This window comes from Nomascus leucogenys, chromosome 14 (genome assembly GCF_006542625.1).
Source record: "Nomascus leucogenys isolate Asia chromosome 14, Asia_NLE_v1, whole genome shotgun sequence".
Lineage (NCBI taxonomy): Eukaryota > Metazoa > Chordata > Mammalia > Primates > Hylobatidae > Nomascus > Nomascus leucogenys.
The window spans coordinates 25,957,259-25,977,369 of record NC_044394.1 but is presented as its reverse complement, the minus strand read 5'-3'; the positions used below and the strand labels follow the sequence as shown (position 1 = coordinate 25,977,369).

Sequence of the window (20,111 nt, the reverse complement as noted above, 5' to 3'; positions counted from 1 at the left end):
GGCTGGGCGGGGTGGGCAAGCGCGCGGAGGGGGTGGACCGAGGGCGGGGAGGCCGGACGGAAGAGGAAAGGGAGGGCGGCGAGCCGGCCACGGCGGGGTGTGGAGCGTGCGGCGTGTGTGCGGAGGGAGAGGTGGGGGGCGGAGGAGAGGCGAGGAAGGGAGGGAGGCGGAGGAATGAGAGCGCGAGGCGCCTCTCGTCCGTTCCTAAGCCCGGACGGAAAGAGCCGAGCGCAGCCCGAGCGCTCTGTTAAAATGGCGGCGGCGTCGGCGGTGGCCGCGGCGTCTGGTCGGTGAAGGGACTCTGCTGCTTCTTTCCCCACCCGCCCCCTCCCCCCTCTCCCCTCCCCCCGTCCTTCCCCTCCTTCCCCGCCGCCGGCGCCTCCGCGCCCCTCCGGCCTGCGCACCTCCCCCTCGCTCCCCTCCTCTCCCCCGCCCGCTGCGGGGACCGCCGGCCCCCTCCCCCATTCTCTTGCTCCCCGCCCCGTCCCCGCCGCCGCCCGCCCTCGTCGCCTCCCCGCCCCGCCGGCCGGCCGGCCCCCTCCTCCGCCTCTCTCCCCTCCCCCCCGCGGGTCGGGATCAGTCAGTGAGATCCGAAGCGGGGGAGGGGGGGGGCGGCGGCCGAACGATGTGCGAGAACTGCGCAGACCTGGTGGAGGTGTTAAATGAAAGTAAGTAGCCGCGGTAGCGGCCTGTTGGGGTGCACGGTTTGGGGTCCTCGCGGAGCTCTCTGGCCTCCCCACGATGCCGCGGCCTGCGGGAGGCAACGGCTGGGCCGGGCGGCGTGCGGGCCTAGCGCCCCGGGAAGGTGCGCGGTGGCGCGGTGGCGCGGCCGCCGCGGCGCCTCGGGCCCAGCCCGGCCGGGTTACCTGGGCGCCCGGGAGGCGGCTGCCGCGGAGCTCCGGCTCGGCCTGGCCCGGGCGCTCTGGGCTCTCGGAAAGTTTCCTCATTACAGGTGTCAATTAATGAAGGCAGTAATGAACCCCTCGCTGCCTTCGCCCCCTTCGCCCTGCCGGGAAGGTGCGGGGAGGTGAGGTCGGAGGACGAGGCTTTCCTCCGCAGTCCAAATACTCTGGCCGCCCTCTTTGATTTCCAGCGTGCTGCTGAGGCCTCTCTTACCTGCTAATTTTCATTAAACTCGCTGGGAGCAGGGTGGTGGCTTTTCCCTCCCTTGCGGGTGTGTGGGTGTCTTAAACACTTCAGCCAGACCTTAAATAGCTGAAAACGAACTGTGATAGTGATGATTGGAACCTTCATACCTATTTTTAAAATGAATTTGTTAATGATGTTTCTTAGTGTAGCATTCACCGCTTTAATGGTGCATTCTGTTAAGCAGAGCACTGTACTACACATACCATCCCGGGATAGTTATGGCCTATCTCTCCTGGAAGGAAAGGCCTTTTACCTGATACTTTTTATTATTAAAGAGGGTACGTTGGTCTTTTCTGGCCTTTTTATTTTATTCTCAACCCTTGCAAGATGCTATTTCAGCTTATAGAAGATATATTGCGAATCAACTACTTCTGGGCCTAAAGGCCTAGTTGGCAGAGGTGAATTAATTGAAGGGATCAATTTACAAAAAGTTGGTTGTTGAAAAAATGCTCACTTACGAACAGTTTATGTGGGTTTTGGATTGGTATTCTGTTTGTGATATTTCCACAGACTTTCAGACTATCTAATTTTGTAATACAATTCACTAAAACAGTTGATTTATAAAATGTACCATGGTATTTGTGTTTGAATTTTACTTTGTGTTTGAATGTCACTTTAATGACCAAAGGCAATAATAAAAGTGGAAGGGTTCTAACTTAATTTCAACTCCGTATTTACTTCCTGATAGGTGGAATAGGCTTTTGCACATATTCCAACTGTAGGTTCCAGTATTTGTGTCACCCTAAATTATCCTAGAATTTTAAGATTATTTGTGTGTATTTTGAGATGCTTTTATTTCTGGCGCAGGTGGTTTACGATATGATAAACTTAAATTCTCAATACTTACTGTATTTTATATCTCAGATACAAGTCTTGTGATTATGATTGTTATGCTCAACTTGGAAAGTTAATAGTTTTGCAATGTAATATGAGGAACAAGTACTTAATTTTGTTGGTGATTTTAAATATCTTTTTTTTTTTTGAGACGGAATTTTGCTCTTGTTGCCCAAGCTGGAGGGCAATGGCATGATCTCGGCTCACTGCAAACTCTGCCTCCCAGGTTCAAGCGATTCTCCTGCCTCAGCCTCCCGAGTAGCTGGGAATGCAGGTTCCCCCCACCATGCCCGGCTGATTTTTGTATTTTTAGTAGAGACGGGGTTTCACCATATTGGTCAGGCTGGTCTTGAACTCCTGACCTTGTGATCCGCCTGCCTCGGCCTCCCAAAGTGCTAGGATTACAGGCGTGAGTCACTGCGCCTGGCTGATTTTAAAATATCTTAAACTTGGAGAATTTTAAAACATCTAAAGATAGTAAAGTTGGTTTATCTTTTGAAAAGAGGTGGCATCTTGATCATAATGAAAGGTCTTATTTAAGATTATCTGGGAAACCCCTAGAACTTTGGTTAGAAGCACTGAAAAATGCAATGCATTTATGGAGTGTTAGAAATGTGGAGAATTGAAATAGAATTTAGCTTTTATTACCTTTAAGCAAATACAGTTAGTTCGACCAGCTTCACAAAATCTGGTCATGTGCACCTTCTAAGAAACCTGTTTTAATGAACAAGTAAGGATTTTCTATTTGTGTGTAAGCCAGTGGACTCTAAAAATACTTAGTTTCTTAATACTGCCTTTGAGGCTCAATTTAAAAATTTAACTCTTAAACAATAATCTCACAGTGATGCTACCTTTTTAAAAAAATTCACGGCCAGGTGCAGTGGCTCACGCCTGTAATCCCAACACTTTGCGAGGCCGAGGTTGGCGGATCACCTGAGGTCGGGAGTTCAAGACCAGCCTGACTAACATGGAGAAACCCCGTCTCTACTAAAAATACAAAAGTAGCCGGGCGTAGTGGCACATGCCTGTAATCCCAGCTACTGGGGAGGCTGACCAGGAGAATCTCTTGAACCCGGGAGGCGGAGGTTGCAGTGAGCCGAGATCATGCCATTGCACTCCAGCCTGGGCAACAAGAGTGAAACTCTGCCTCAAAAAAAATTTTTTTGCAGTGGCGCAATCTCGGCTCACTGCAAGCTCCGCCTCCCAGGTTCACGCCATTCTCCTGCCTCAGCCTCTCCGAGTAGCTGGGACTACAGGTGTCCGCCACCACGCCCGGCTAATTTTTTTGTATTTTTTTTAGTAGAGATGGGGTTTCACTGTGGTCTCGATCTCCTGACCTCGTGATCCGCCCGCCTCGGCCTCCCAAAGTGCTGGGATTACAAGCGTGAGCCACCGTGCCCGGCCTAAAAAAATTTTTTTACTTCAACAATTTTATGCGTAGTTTATACCATACTATTACAAGTTGTTTTTTTTTTTTTTTCTGTAGTTCTTTACTTATCCGTGGCTATGATGGAGCATGATAATGAACATGAGTGGTTGGAGCTTGATAAAACTTGTTGAAGTAGATTATATGTGTTTCGTGTGATCTCATTTGCAGTAATTACCTATAAAGTCTGCCCTTTTCCCCCCTATAACTTGTACAAAGATGAGCATCAGTTCAACCTTGATTTAGAAATTCAGAGTTGGCCGGGCAACTCTGAATACAGCTCACGCCTGTATTCCCAACACTTTGGGAGGCCAAGGTGGGCGGATCACAACGTCAGGAGCTCGAGACCAGCCTGGCCAATATGGTGAAACCCTGTCTCTACTAAAAATTCACACATTAGCCGGGTGTGGTGGTAGGCACCTGTAGTCTCAGCTACTTGGGAGGCTGAGGCAGGAGAATTGCTTGAACCCTGGTAAGCGGAGGTTGCAGTGAGCCGAGATCATGCCACTGCACTCCAGCCTAGGCGACAGAGCAAGACTCCATCTCAAAAAAAAAAAACAAAAACAAAAAACGCTGGGCACGGTGGCTCACGCTTGTAATCCCAGCACTTTGGGAGGCTGAGGCGGGCGGATCACGAGGTCAGGAGATCGAGACCACGGTGAAACCCCGTCTCTACTAAAAATACAAAAAATTAGCCGGGCGTGGTGGCGGGCGCCTGTAGTCCCAGCTACTCGGAGAGGCTGAGGCAGGAGAATGGCGTGAACCTGGGAGGCGGAGCTTGCAGTGACCCGAGATTGCGCCACTGCACTCCAGCCTGGGCGACAGAGCAAGACTCCGTCTCAAAAAAAAAAAAAAAAAAAAAAAAATTCGAAGTTACAGTCCTCCCAAAATGTGCTCAGAATTCATCTTTAAATATGACACCCTGTAACAGTTTAGCCAGCTAAGAGAAGCAATAAAATTGTGCATATTTTTGGGTGGTGTGTTTCCAGGTCATGCTGAAAAATACATAATTAGTATTAAACCAACCTCACAAAACAGTTAGATGTGGTGGTGCACCCCTGTAATCCCGCCTCGGCAGGAGGCTGAGGCAGGAGGATTGTTTGAGGCTGGGAGTTCGAGACCAGCCTGGACAACATAGTAAGACTGCATTTTTTTTTTTTTTTTTTTTTTTTTTGAGACAGAATCTCACTGTGTCACCCAGGCTGGAGTGCAGTGGCACAGTTTCGGCTCACTACAACCTCTGCCTCCCTGGGTTCAGCAGTTCTCCTGCCTCAGCCTCCCAAGTGTCTGGGATTACAGGCACACGTCACCATGCCCAGCTAATTTTTGTATTTTTAGTAGAAACGGGGTTTCACCGTATTGGCCAGGCTGGTCTGGAACTCCTTACGTTGTGATCCACCTGCCTCGGCCTCCCAAAGTGCTAGGATTACAGGCGTGAGCCACCGCGCCCGGCCAAGACCGCTCTCTTTAAAAAACAAACCAAAAGCCTTGTTTCTTGTGAAATTAACAAACGCTGATCACACTTAGAGAAGGCTACCTGGGCACGCGAGTGTAATAAATTTTTTTTTTTTTTTTTACACCGAGTCTAACTCTTACCCAGGCTGGAGTGCAGTGTTGGCTAACTGCAACCTCCACCTCCTGGGTTCAAGTGATTCTTCTGCCTCAGCCTCCTGAGTAACTGAGACTACAGGCACGCGCCATCTCACCTGGCTAATTTTGTATTTTTTATAGAGATGAGATTTTGCCATGTTGGCCAGGCTTGTCTCAAACTCCTGACCTCAGGGGATCTGCCCGCCTGTACCTCCCAAAGTGCTGCAAATACAGGAGTGAGCCAGCGTGCCTGGCCTAAAAATTTTTTTAAAAAAATTTTTAGTTGGTAAATAATAATTTTACATATTCATGGGGTACATAGTGATGTTTCAATACATAAAACGTGTAGTGATCAGTTGAAGACAATTAGTATATCCATCTCAAACATTTAGCATTTGCTTTGGGAACATTCAGTATCCTAGCTATTTGAAACTGTATCGTATATTACTGTTTTTTTGAGACAGGGTTTCTCTCCCCTTGCCCAGGCTGGAGTGCAGTGGTATGCACTTGGGTCACTACAGCCTCCGCTTCCTGGGCTTCAGCAATCCTCCTGCCACATCCTCCCAAGTAGCTGGGACTACAGGCGTATGCCACCAAGCCCGGCTAATTTTTGTATTTTTAGTAGAGATGGGGTTTCACCACATTGGCCAGGCTGGTCTTGAACTCTTGAACTGAAGTGATCTGCCCGCCTTGGCCTCCCAAAATGCTGGGATTATAGGTATGAGCCACCATGCCCGGCTTGTATCATATATTATTGTTAACCGTAGTCATTCTGTAGTAGTATAGAACACTAGAACTTATTCCTCCTATCTCACTGTAATTTTATATCCTTTAACAAATCTCTCCCTATCCCTCCCCTCCCTCTACCATTCCCAGCAAATTTTGTGTTTGTTTTTGTTTATTATTTTTTTTTTTGAGAGAGAGTCTTGCTCTGTAGCCCAGGCTGGAGTGCAGTGGTGCAATCTCTGCTCACTGCAAGCTCCGCCTACCGGGTTCACGCCATTCTCCTGACTCAGCCTCCCAAGGAGCTGGGACTACAGGCGCCTGCTACCACGCCTGGCTAATTTTTTGTATATTTAGTAGAGACGGGGTTTCACCATGTTGGCCAGGATGGTCTCGATCTCTTGACCTTGTGATCCACCCGCCTCGGCCTCCCAAAGTTCTGGGATTACAGGCGTGAGCCACCGCGCCTAGCTGTGTTTTTGTTTATTAATAGAGACAGGGTCTCGCATTGTTGCCCAGGCTGGTCTCAAACTCCTGGCCTCAAGCCATTCTCCTGCCTCAGCCTCCCCAAGTACTGGAATTACAGGCATGAGCTACCATGCCTGGCCAGTTAATTGTGTTTTAAATGAAAGGGTAGACACAGTGTGGGTAGTATAGCTTTAGATCAGATATGCACAGACTTTTTGATAAGAGTAAGGACTTCATGTGGAATGTTTAAAGTTTGGCAGAATGCAATATGGTTAAAAGTAACAGATTATGAACCGTTCCTTTTGTCATCAGTTTTTGGTGAGAGTATTAATATTATTAGTTATACTTCTAGTCCTGAGAATCTGAAGCTGTAAACTTTCACTGTGGAAACATGCAGAGGCATATAGACGCAGAATTGTGCTTACAGGTTGAGGACTGGTTGAAGTTTGTTCCTGGAACCAGACTAAGGATCCTATCATAAGTATCCCCCCCCACCTCCTCCCCTGCCCCACCACACCCACCCTTTTTAAATATAATCTTGACACATCATAGAAGTTGAAACTACATTTCAAAATCATATTTGGCTTTAGTGTTAGAATAACCACTCCCAACAATACGAAAATATTGGACTTGCCATTTTCTTTTAATGCTTCATTTTTAAAACATTTAAAAAGCTTGGATGTATTGAGTAAATTTTGCTGTTATCATTTTGTGGGATTACATTCTGTTTAGGATAAATTTTAAATTTCTGTTTCTCTGCTTGTTCTGTTGAGTTTGTATGATAACTGCTTTTGTAGTTACTTCTGTGAACCAGTTTACAAAGGCCAAAGCATTTCTAGATCTTGGTGAGGAGTTGGAGGCTTAAAGTTACATGCTTTAGGCCATCACCATAGCAAACTCACTAGTAAATTGAGGTTATTTACCTCCTAAGGTAAATTTCTCTGAAAGCAGAGTGAAAATTACATTGTACATCTTTTTTTTTTTTTTTTTTTTTTTTTTTTTTTTTTTGAGATGGAGTCTCGCTCTTTGGCCCAGGCTGGAGTGTGGTGATGCGATCTTGGGCTCACTGCAACCTCCGCCTCCTGGGACTACAGGCGTGAGCCACTGCGCCTGGTGTACATCATTGTTTTAAACCATTTATGTGTTGTAGATTTTACTCCGTGTATTTGTTTAGTGGTTTATAGTTTACCAAGTTGTCCAAAATGGATAATTCACATGAAATAGGCAAGAGCAAGTATTGTATCCCAATACCATTTGGTGAAAAAGTTGAACTTCAGAAAGGATAAGTAGTTTGCCAAGATCACCTGTCAACCTGCATAGTCAAATTTGAGATGGAACTCAGCTACTCCAATATCTGTATTTGCAGAATAATTCTGTTGTGTTTATTTTGTTGGTGGTGGTGGTTTTGAGATGGAGTCTCGCTCCGTCGCCCAGGCTGCAATGCGACGGCCCGATCTCAGCTCACTGCAACTCCCACCTCCTTGGTTCAAGTGATTCTCCTGCCTCATCCTCCTGAGTAGCTGGGATTAGAGGCGCCTGCCACCACACCTAGCTAATGTTTGTATTTTTAGTAGAGACTGGTTTTCACCAATTTGGCCAGGCTGGTCTCGAACTCCTGAACTCAGGTGATCCACCCGCCTCGGCCTTTCAGTGTGTTTTATTTTTAAAGCAGATTACTTTATTGAGCAGTTTCTGTTGGGTACCTAAGTACTTTACATGCTTTGCATGCTGCTGATTTAATCAGTTCTTTGAGGGAGGTACTCTCATCCTTTTCAGATGAGGGAATTAAGGTTTAGAGAGTTTATGTGACTTGCTTGGGGTCACATGTGACTGTTTGGTGGAACCACAGGACTTAATCCTAGATTAGGCTAAGAGTTTTTTTTGTTTTTTTTTTTAAAAGGAATTTTGCTCTTGTTGCCCAGGCTGGTGTGCAATGGCATGATCTTGGCTTACTGCAACCTCCGCCTCCTGGGTTCAAGCGATTCTCCTGCCTCAGCCTCCTGAGTAGCTGGGATTACAGGCATGCACCACCATGCCTGGCTAATTTTGTAATTTTAGTTGATGTGGGATTTCACCATGTTGGCCAGGATGGTCTTGAATTCCTGACCCCAGGTAATCCGCCTCCCTTGACCTCCCAAAGTGTTGGGTTTACAGGCATGAGCCATCCTGCCTGGCCTAAAAGTTCTTACTAGTTACATTGTATAAATTTTATGATGATCTATCTGAATCACCACTGTTCAGTTGGCAAAGTAGAAAATACTGACCATGTTTTATGTATCTTCAAAAATTCAGACAAATTTCTGTGGTAATTGTAGTAGGAATTCAAAAGTGGTAATAAATATAGCTGAATAAGAATCTTTTTCATTGAACAAAATTTTAAATTTTTTGATTTTTGATTATTTTTTAAGAGACAGTATATCGCCCATGCTGGGGTGCGGTGGCCCAGTTATAGCTCACTGCAGCCTCAAGCTCCTGGACTCGAGTGATGCTCCTGCCTCGGCCTCCCAAAATGTTGGGGTACACTGTACCCAACTGAGAATCTTTCTTAATACTGTTATTCTGCAGTGAGCCATTTAATAAAATTACATGTTTCCAGGGCTTTTTAGATACTGTGAGTATGTAGGTACTAAATCAATTAGTAACATAACTTTTTCAGTAGACATTTAATCTAAAGTTAGAATTTTTTTCCACCCTTTGGAGATGGAATCTTATTCTGTCATCCAGGCTGGAGTGCAGTGAAGTGATTCTTGCTTACTATAACCTCGACCTCCTGGGTTCAAGCGATATTCCTGTCTCACCCTCCTGAGTAGCAGGGACTATAGGTATATACCAACACACCTGGCTGCCTTTTTTTTTTTTTTTTGAAACAGAGTTTCCCTGTCTCCCAGGCTGGAGTGCAGTGGTACAGTCTCGGCTCACTGCAACCTCTGCCTTGGGGGCTCAAGCAGTTCTTGTGCCTCAGCCTCCCAAGTAGCTGGGATTATAGGCATGTGCCATCATGCCGGGCTAATTTTTGTATATTTAGTAGAGATGGGGTTTCACCATGTTGGTCAGGCTGGTCTCAAACTCCTGGCCTCAAGTGATCCGCCTGGCTCAGCCTCCCAGAGTGCTGGGATTACAGGCGTGAGCTACTTTGTCCGGTTCTCCTGAATTGATTTTTGTTTTTTTGTTTTTTTTTGAGACGGAGTCTCACTCTGTGGCCCAGGCTGGAGTGCAGTGGCGTGATCTTGGCTCTCTTCAACCTCCTCTTCCTGGGTTCAAGCGATTCTCCTGCCTCAGCCTCCCATGTAGCTGGGATTACAGGTCCATACCACCGTGCCCAGCTAATATTTGTGTTTTTTGTAGGAATGGGGCTTCACTGTGCTGCCCAGGCTGTTCTCAAACTCCTAGCCTCAGGTGATTCACCCACCTCGGCCTCCCAAAGTGCTGGGATTACAGGCGTGAGCCACCATGCCTGGCTGATTTTTTTTTTTTTTTTCCCTGAGATGGAGTCTTGTTCTGTTGCCCCAGGCTGGAGTGCGATGCCCTCATCTTGGCTCACTGCAACCTCCGCCTCCCGGGTTCAAGTGATTTTCCTGCCTCAACCTCCCGGGTAGCTGAGATTACAGGCACCTGCCACCATGCCTGGCTAATTTTTGTTATGTTTAGTAGAGATGAGGTTTCACCGTGTTGGCCAGGCTGGTCTTGAACTCCTGACCTCATGATCTGCCCGCCTTGGCCCCCCAAAATGCTGTGACTACAGGCGTGAGCCACGGCGTTTGGCTGAAAACATGTTTTTGTATAAGATTTCATTTTATATAAAATTTAATATATCTGTTTCCAGTTCTTCCATATTATGAATAATGCTGCAAATGTACATCTTTCTACTTAAATCTTTTAACTACATCTCTGGTTCTTTTAGATTTCTAGACGTGAGTTTACTGTGTCGAAAAATATAAACATTTTTCATTATTTTCTTACTGTTTGCTTGCCAGAAAGGATATATTGATCTTTCAGTCTTAGTCGTGCCTGTGTAAGGGCACTTTCACCTGTGTTGAGTATTATCCTTTAGAAAGTGTTATTTTAGCAGGGCATGGTGATGTGTACCTGTAGTATTCCTACCTACTCAGGAGGCTGAGGGTGGAAGGATCACTTGAGCCCTGGAATTCAAGGCTAGCCTGGGCAACATAGCAAGACTTCATCTCTTAAAAGTTATTTTGGCAGAAAATGTAATAAGCAATTACTAGTAAATTTAACCATTCATATTTTTGTTATTTAATGAATTGTATGTGTTCTTTTTCTGTGTTTCAGATTTCAGTGTTTTGGGTTTTTCTTTTTATTTTTTTGAGACGGAATTTCGCTCTTGCTCCCTAGGCTGGAGTGCAGTGGTGCCATCTTGGCTCACTGCACCCTCTGCCTCCCAGGTTCAAGCAATTCTCCTGCCTCAGACTCCTGAGTAGCTGGGATTACAGGTGCCTGCCACCACGCCTGGCTAATTCTTTTGTATTTTTAGTAGAGACAGAGTTTCATCCTGTTGGCCAGGCTGGTCTTGAACTCCTGAGCTCAAGTCATCCACCTGCATCAGCCTCCCAAAATGCTGGGATTACAGTTATGAGCCACCGTGTCTGGCCCCTCTTACCTTCTTTCAAAATTCAAAGCTTGCTTTTTTTCTAACTTGTAAGTTTTATTAGTAAGAATGAAATAACAACAACAAAAAGCTCACCTTTACCTGTTTTTTTTCTTTTTTTGAGATGGAGTCTCGCCCTGTTGCCAGGCTGGAGTGCAGTGGCGCACTCTTGGCTCCCTGGAACCTCCACCTCCCAGGTTCAAGTGATTCTCCTGCCTCAGCCTCCCAAGTACCTGGGACTACAGGCGTGCGTCACCACGCCCAGCTAATTTTTGTGTTTTTAATAGAGACAGAGTTTCTCCATGTTGGCTAGGATGGTCTTGATCTCCTGACCTTGTGATCCACCCGCCTCGGCCTCCCAAAGTACTGGGATTACAGGCATGAGCTACCACGCCCGGCCTACTACCTGTTTTATAAATCAGAATTCTACGTAAGATTTCTTTTGAGGAGAAAAGGGTATTCCGTAGTCCCCCCGCTTACCCAAGTGGAATGTGTTCTGAGACCTCCAGTGGATACCTGAAACCACAGATAGTGCTGTACCCTATATATTGTTTTTTTGTCATTATTTTAAGAACTTTCACCTTTTCACTTCAAATAAGCTTTTCTTTGGCATATCTGAATTACTAGTATCACTGCTCTTGCACTTTGGGGCCATTATTGGGTAAAGTAAGGGCTACTTGAATACAAGCACTGTGTACTGCCACAGTGGTTCTGATAACCAGGACGGCTACTAAGTGACTTAATGGGTAGGTCGCATGTACAGCCTGGATATAATGGACAAAAGGATGATTCACGTCCTAGATGGGACGGCACAAGATTTCATCATGCCACTTGGAATGACAAACAATTTAAAACTTACGAATTGTTTATTTCTGGAATTTTCCATTTAATATTTTTGGACCATGGTTGACTGTGGGTAACTATGGAAAGCAAAACCAAAGATAATAGGGGGACTATTGTAGTTTTTTAATAAGCTTGAAAACTAAGTAATATTATGTGGGTACCCAAAAAAAGCCAACATAAAACTGCTTTCAAGTATCTTGTTTTTGAGTTGGAGTCTTGCTCTGTCACCCAGGCTGGAGTGCAGTGGTGCAATCTCGGCTCACTGCAAGTTCTGCCTCCTGGGTTGACGCCATTCTCCTGCCTCAGCATCCTGAGTGGCTGGGACTACAGGTGTCCGCCACCATGCCCAGCTAATTTTTTTGTATTTTTAGTAGAGACGGGGTTTTACCGTGTGAATCAGGATGGTCTTGATCTCCTGACTTCATGATCTGCCCGCCTTGGCCTCGCAAAGTGCTAGGATTACAGGCGTGAGCCACCGTGCCTGGCTTTTTTTTTTTTTTTTTTTTTTTGGCTCTGTCGCCCAGGCTGGAGTGCAGTGGCTTAATCTCAGCTCACTGCAGCCTTCGCCTCCCGGGTTCAAGTGATTCTCCTGGCCTCAGCCTCCTGAGTAGCTGGGATTACAGGTGCCTGCCACCACGCTCGGCTAATTCTTTTGTATTTTTAGTAGAGATGGGGTTTCACCGTGTTGGCCAGGCTGGTTTCGAACTCTTGACCTCAAGCGATCCGCCCGTCTTGGCCTCCCAAAGTGCTAGGATTATGAGTGTGAGCCACCGTGCCTGGCTTGTTTTCAAGTATCTTAATTGTGCCCAAATTTTAGGAGGTGGTGTCATGCTTATGAAGTTGGAATACTGTGATGAATTATATTTAACACAGTGATGATAATACACTTCTGTAGCTATTTGAACACTGAAATTCCTTATACAGTGTTTTCCTTGAAGCTACTTCTTTCGTAAGAGTCATGAGAAATAGATTTGTCTAAGGTCACACAGCAAAGAAGTAGCTGGGGCAGGACTAGAATTTAGTTGTTCTTATTTCTTCTCAGTGTAGTTTTCACTAACCAATCTATCTTTTTTTATTTTTATTTTTTAATTTTTAAGAGGACCCTGACTGTGGAAGTTGGGAAACTCATAAGAAACCATTAAAGGAACTGTGGAGGGATTTATTCAGGCCAAAGTGGATTAGGCAAGATTTGTTTTTATTTTTTCCCGAGACGGAGTCTTGATTTGTCACCCAGGCTGGATTGCAGTGGCGCAGTCTCTGCTCACTGCAACTTCCACCTCCCGAGTTCAAGCAATTCTCCTGCCTCAGCCTCCCGAGTAGCTGGGATTACAGGCGACCACCACTGCGCCCGGCTGATTTTTGTAAATTTAGTGGAGATGGGGTTTCACCATGTTGGCCAGGCTGGTCTCAAACTCCTGACCTCGCCATCCACCCCCGCCTTGGCCTCTCAAAGTGCTGGGATTGCAGGTGTGAGCCACTGTGCCCCACCAAGATTTTAAGGAAGATGGAAGATTCAAGTGGGCCCTGTTTGAAATAGTTGCTGGGAATGAGAGGAGTGAAATGGCCTACCTTGACTTGTGAAGGCTCTGCATGACTTAGCCTCTGCTAACTTCATTCCCTTATTCTCTTTGCCTTTTTTTTTTTTTCCTGTTTGCCTTCTTTCATTGATGACACTGAGCCTTTATGTATACCTTTTTTTTTTTTTTTTTTTGAGACAGAGTTTCACTCTTGTTGCCCAGGCTGGAGTGCAGTGGTGCGATCTTGGCTCACTGCAACCTCTGCTTCCTGGGTTCAAATGATTCTCCTGCCTCAGCCTCCCGAGTAACTGGGATTACAGGCACCCGCCACTATGCCCGGCTAATTTTTGTATTTTTAGTAGAGACAGGGTTTCACCATGTTGGCCAGGCTTCTCTCGAACTCCTGACCTCGGGTGATTTGCCTGCCTCGGCCTCCCAAAGTGCTGGGATTACAGGCGTGAACCACCGTGCCTGGCCTGTATATACTTTGTTATGCTTTTAAGTTTTGACTGAAATGATTTTTTTCAGAGAGGTCTTTCCTGAACACCAAGTCTGAAGTAGCTCTGGTTCTTTTTGTTCATAGCATTTACCACAATTTAGAATTATATATGTATTTCTATGTTGACAACTAATTTTTTTATTCTACAAGACTATCAGTTCTATGATTGCAACTGTTATTACTGTTTTACAGTGCCTGCATGTGGTAGGATCAGTGTTTATTTAAAATGTCTGAAAAATCTTAAGATCACTGGGTTGATAATAGAAGGGAAAACAAGGGTAGGCTAGATGTGGTGTTTCCTGTTTTCTCCCTTTTCTTGGATATATCAAGTACTGTCAGTCCTTGCTTTTGTGATGTCTTGCTTGCCACCCCCTTCATAAAATGGTACTTTTTGTTGTTGCTGCTGCTGTTTGTTTTTGGAGACAGGGTCTCACTCTGTCACTCAGGCTGGAGTACAGTGGCGTGATCCTAGCTCACTGCAGCCTTGACCTCTTGGGCTCAAGAGAGCCTCCCAGGTAGCTGGGACTACAAGTGCTCACGATGACACCCAACTTGCTTGCTTATTTGTTTGTTTCACTATATTTCCCAGGCTGCTCTTGAACTTCTGGCCTCAAGTGATTCTCCCGCCTCAACCTCCCAAAATGCTGGGATTACAGGCATGAGGCACCACACACAGCGCTTTACTAGTTCGTGGTATTAGTACCTGTGGGTTAAATTTAAGGTTGAGAATTATCATTCTTTTTGAACTAGTTAGGATTCTGTCTCAAGGACCAGAAAAAACAGCTTCTTTGGCAGAAACAGAGTTTTTCTTTAAAAGCTATAACTAGGCCGTCTAGGTGTATATTCAGGTGTGCTTTACTTTTAATCATTGGGTTTATAATATCAGGACTTTATTTCTCTGTGGCTTGCTGGGCTTCCTTGGTTTTGACCTCAGTTTGGCCTTTCCTATGGTAACAGAAATGGCTACTGCACCTTATTTATTTATTTGACAGGGTCTTGCTCTGTCGCCCAATCTAGAGTGCAGTGGCATGATCACGGCTCACTGTAGTCTTGATCTCCCAGACTCAAGAGATCCTCCCACCTCAGCCACCTGAGTAGCTGGAACTACAAGCCTGTGCCATCACACCTGGCTAATTTTTGTAATTTTTGTAGAGACAGGGTTTCACCATGTTACCCAGGCTGGTCTTGAACTCCTGGGCCCAAGCCATCCTTCTGTTCCAGCCTCTTAAAGTGCTGGGGTTACAGGTGTGAGCAGTCACCACTGGTCTATTTAGTTTTTTCAGACAGGGTCTTGCTCTGTTGCCCAGGCTGGAGTGCAGTGGCTAAGTCATGGCTCACTGCAGCCTCAACCTCCTGGGCGGGCCCAAGCTATCCTCCTGCCTCAGCTTCCATAGTAGCTGGGACTGCATGCCTGTGCCACCACACCCAGCTAATTTTCATTTTGGTGTTTTTTATTTTTACTCTGGTAATAAATTGAGATGGGGTCCCACTGTGTTGCCCAGGCTGGTCGTGAACTCCTGGGCTCAAACTATCCTCCTGCCTCAGCCTCCCGAAATGTTGTGATTATAGGCGTGAACCACCATGCCTGGCCATTTTTTTTTTAGCATTTTTGGTAGGGGTTTCACCATGTTTCCCAGGCTGGTCTCCAACTCCTGGGCTCAAGTGATCTCCCTACTTTGGCTTTCTAAAGTGTGGGATTGCAGGTGTGAGCCACTGTGCCCAGCACTACTGCACCATTTTTATACCACATCTTCATACCACAGTGTTTGGACATCACATACTTAAACTATGCAGAGAAAAAGAATGAATCTTTTCTGGAACTTACTGTACAAGAACAAGAAGGCTGCTTTTTCCAAAACCTCCCTGACAAATGTCATTTCATATATTATTGGCTCTGTTCCTGAAATAGAGTTCAAAGAGGATGGACTTTGATTGGTTCAAACTAATCAGGACTTATTCTTGAAGCTGATCTCACCCAAATCTCATAACTAAGAGTGTGCTTCCGGAAAAGAAATCTGGCACGTTGTTACCATGAAAGGTGAAATTGCTTCTGGGCAGTAAGCCCACGGATGTCTAATACACTGAAAACCATTTCTTAATATTGTGTTTACTGAGTTGTGTTTCACCTTAACTCTGTTTAAATATTTGTTTTTTTAAAAATGTCATACACACTTGTGTAAAGCATTCTGCTGCATGCTGGTAGCTATAGAAATACATTTAGCTGTGTATTTTCCCTTAAGGAAGGTTCCAGAGTACAGATGAGGCAGTAGGATGATACTTGAGTGAGTGATCTTTGGAACCTGGTAGACCTGAGTTCAAATCCTGCTCCTGTCATTTATTAAGTCTCCGACTTTGTTAAGTTCCCTTACCTCTTAGTGCCTTGTTTCTTATTTGGAAATGAGGATATTCTTTTTTTTTTTTTTTTTTTTTGAGACGGAGTCTCGCTCTGTCGTGCGGGCTGGAGTGCAGTGGTGCCATCTCGGCTCACTGCAAGCCCCGCCTCCTGGGTTCACGCCATTCTCCTACCTCAGCCTCCCGAGTAGCTGGGACTACAGGCGCCCACCACTGCACCTGGCTAATTTTTTGTACTTTTAGTAGAGACAGGGTTTCACTGTGTTAGCCAGGATGGTCTCTATCTCCTGACCTCGTGATCCGCCCACCTTGGCCTCCCAAAGTGCTGGGATTACAGGCGTGAGCCACCGCACCCGGCTGAAATGAGGTTATTCTTTTTTTTTTTTTTTTAAGAGGCGGAGTCTTGCTGTGTCACCCAGACTGGAGTGCAGTGGCGCTATCTCGGCTCACTGCAAGCTCCACCTCCCGGGTTCACACCATTCTCCTACCTCAGCCTCCCGAGTAGCTGGGACTACAGGCGCCCACCACCGTGCCTGGCTAATTTTTTGTACTTTTAGTAGAGACAGGGTTTCACTGTGTTAGCCAGGATGGTCTCTATCTCCTGACCTCGTGATCCGCCCACCTCGGCCTCCCAAAGTGCTGGGATTACAGGCGTGAGCCACCGCGCGCCCGGCTGAAATGAGGTTATTTTTTTTTTTTTCTAGAGGCGGAGTCTTGCTGTGTCGCCCAGACTGGAGTGCAGTGGCACTATCTCGGCTCACTGCAAGCTCCACCTCCCGGGTTCACACCATTCTTCTGCCTCAGCCTCCTGAGTAGCTGGGACCACAGGCGCCCGCCGCCACACCCGGCTAATTTTTGTATTTTTAGTAGAGGTGGAGTTTCACCGTGTTAGCCAGGATGGTCTCGATCTCCTGACCTTGTGATCCACCCACCTCAGCCTTCCAAAGTGTTGGGATTACAGGCGTGAGCCACCGCGCCCGGCTGAGGATATTAATACATATCTCATAGGGATTTTGTGAGGAGTGAATAAGATAATGCGTATCAACATTTAACACAGTGCTAGCATAAGAAACATGCAAAACAACTGTATGAAAAATAAAAATGGTAAATTTTATGAAATAGCTATAGTTGAAGTGCAGTGGGAGGAGTTTAGTTTTGGGATGATTGGAGAAAACTTTGTGAACTTGATATAATTTAAGTTGCTCTAAGTGGTATATATGCATATAATTTTTTGAGATGGGGGTCTTGGTGTGCTGCCTGGACAGGTCTTGAACTTCCAGGCTCAGATGATCCTCCTGACTCAGATTCCCGTTAGCTGGGATTACAGGCACACACCACTGCACCTGGCTATCTTTGAGTGATTGAAAAACAAGAACAAAAAACCCTGTAATCCTAGCACTTTGGGAGGCCGAAGCTGGTAGATTGCCTGAGCTCAGGAGTTCGAGACCAGCCTGGGCAACATGGTGAAATTCTGTCTCTATTATAATATAAAAACTAGTTGGGCATGGTGGCACACATCTATATAATCCAAGCTACCCAGGAGGCTGAGGCATGAGAATTGCTTGAACCCGGGAGGCGGAGGTTGCAGTGAGCTGAGATCGTACCACTGTACTCCAGGTTGGGTGACAGAGGGAGACTCTGTCTGAAAAACAAACAAAAGGCTGGGGTGTGGCGGCTCATACCTGTAATCCCAGCATTTTGGGAGGCCGAGGCAGGCATATCACCACAGGCCAGGAGTTCAATACCAGACTGGCCAACATGGTGAAACTATGTCTCTACTAAAAATACAAAAATTAGCCTAGCATTGTGGCATGTGCCTGTAATTCCAGCTGCTCGCGAGGCTGAGGCGGGAGAATCACTTCAACTCGGGAGGTGGATGTTGCAGTGAGCCGAGATGGCACCACCGCACTCCATCCAGTCTGGGTGACTAGTGAGACTCCATCTCAAATAAACAACCAAAAAAAAAAAAAAAAAAGAAAAAAAAACCCACTATATTTGCTGGGTGTGGTGGCTATGCCTATAATCCTAGCACTTTGGGAGGCCTAGGCGGGCGGATCACCTGAGGTCAGGAGTTCGAGACCAGCCTGACCAACATGGTGAAACCCATGTCTACTAAAAATACAGTATGGTGTGGTGGTGGGCCTCTGTAATCTTGGCTACTTGGGAGGCTGAGGCAGGAGAATCACTTGAACTTGGGAGGTGGAGGTTGAAGTGAGCAGAGGTTGTGTCACTTCACTGTAGTCTGGGTGACAGAGGGAGACTCCATCTCAAAACAAAAACACTATATTGACACAGTTACCAGTGACCTGTTGTTTATGAAAGTAAACGGAGAGGTTTTCTCTATAACTCCATGGATCCAGTGCTTTCCCTTTGGGAAAAACAAAAACAAAAAACAAACAAAAAACTGGCTGGGCACAGTGGCTCATGCCTGTAATCCCAGCACTTTGGGAGGCTGAGGCAGGTGGATCACTTGAAGTCAAGAGTTCAATACCAGCCTGGCCAACGTGGTGAAACCCTATCTCTACTAAAAACAAAAACTAGCTGGGCGTGATGGCACACACCTGTAATCCCTAGCTACTTGGGAGGCCAGAGGCAGGAGAATCACTTGAACCTGGGAGGCGGAGGTTGCAGGTAACCGAGATCACACCCCTGGCTGACAGAGGGAGACTCCTTCTCAAAAAACCCCAAACCCTGTCTTTTCTTGCCTATAATTTAATCACTGTAGAAAGCTGTAGAAAATACTGAAGAAATACAAACCTTGTAATTGTTAAAATTTTGGCTTATATAAATCTAGCTGTCTTCTGTGAATATGTATAAACTGAGTTTATACTTACCTACTCTGTTTTTTTATGAGCATTTTCTTATAATCCCAGCTACTCAGCGTTTTCTTATAAAATGCTCATAAAAAACAGCGAACATGATGAAACCCTGTCTCTACCCAAAATACAAGTATCTGAGAACAGAATTTAATGGCAGCCTACTTTTAGTCTTTTGAATGTGACACATATTTAACTAGTGTTTTCCTGTTTAAAAAATATGAAAATATTTTTAAGCATAGAAATCTGGGTCATGTCCCAGGTGAAGATGTAAATTTGGTGTTTTTTGTTTTTTTTCTTCTTTTTTTTTTTGAGATGGAGCATTGCTGTGTTGCTCGGGCTGGAGTGCAGTGGTGTAGTGCGTTCTTGGCTCAGTGCAACCTCCGCCTCCGTGGTTCAAGTGATTCTCCTGCCTCAGCCTCCTGAGTAGCTGGGATTACAGGCACACACCACCATGCCTGGCTGATTTTTGTATTTTTAGTAGAGATGGGGTTTCGCCATGTTGCCCACGCTGGTCTCGAACTCATGGGCTCTAGCAATCCACCCGCTTCGCCCTCCCTAAGTGCCGGGATTATAGGCATGAGCCACAGCGCCCAGCCTAGATGTAATTATTTAAGGGTTTTGATTATCAGTTGCCCTCTAGAAAGGTTGTATTAATTTATTGCCTAAAAGCTTTATATGAGAGTGCCTTTTTTTTTTTTAAATATTAGATATTCTATTTTTAAGAATCTGTGTGATAGGGTGTCCTAATGTGTCCAGAATTGGTGGGTTCTTGGTCTCACTGACTTCAAGAATGAAGCCGCGGACCCTCGTGGTGAGTGTTACAGCTCTTAAGGTGACGCGTCTGAAGTTGTTCGTTCCTTCTGATGTTCGGATGTGTCCGGAGTTTCTTCCTTCTGGTGGGTTTGTGGTCTCGCTGGCTCAGGAGTGAAGCTGCAGACCTTCGTGGTGAGTGTTACGGCTCATAAAAGCAGCATGGACCCAAAGAGTGAGCAGTAGCAAGATTTATTGCAAAGAGCAAAAGAACAAAGCTTCCGCAGTGTGGAAGGGGACCCGAGCGGGTTGCCACTGCTGGCTCGGGCAGCCTGCTTTTATTCTCTTATTTGGCCCCTCCCGCGTCCTGCTGATTGGTAGAGCCGAGTGGTCTGTTTTGACAGGGTGCTGATTGGTGCGTTTACAATCCCTGAGCTAGACATAAAGGTTCTCCACGTCCCCATCAGATCAGTTAGATAGAGTATCAACACAAAGGTTCTCCAAGGCCCCACCAGAGCAGCTAGATACAGAGTGT

At 46.0% G+C, this 20,111-nt stretch overlaps 1 protein-coding gene across 3 annotated transcripts in view; it reads left to right on the top strand.

The window, feature by feature from the left end:
• Window positions 1-236: 236 nt before the first annotated feature.
• Window positions 237-20,111, top strand: part of USP34 (ubiquitin specific peptidase 34) — a 288,791-nt gene continuing 268,916 nt past the window's right edge. For 2 of the 3 annotated variants that reach the window (XM_030827873.1, XM_030827872.1), the window contains exon 1: window positions 502-668. In XM_030827873.1, the coding sequence (XP_030683733.1) occupies window positions 626-668 (43 nt within the window). In that variant the 5' untranslated portion in view covers window positions 502-625. Of the gene's footprint in view, window positions 669-20,111 lie in introns of all 3 variants that reach the window. The other variant, XM_030827871.1, reaches the window with a different exon arrangement.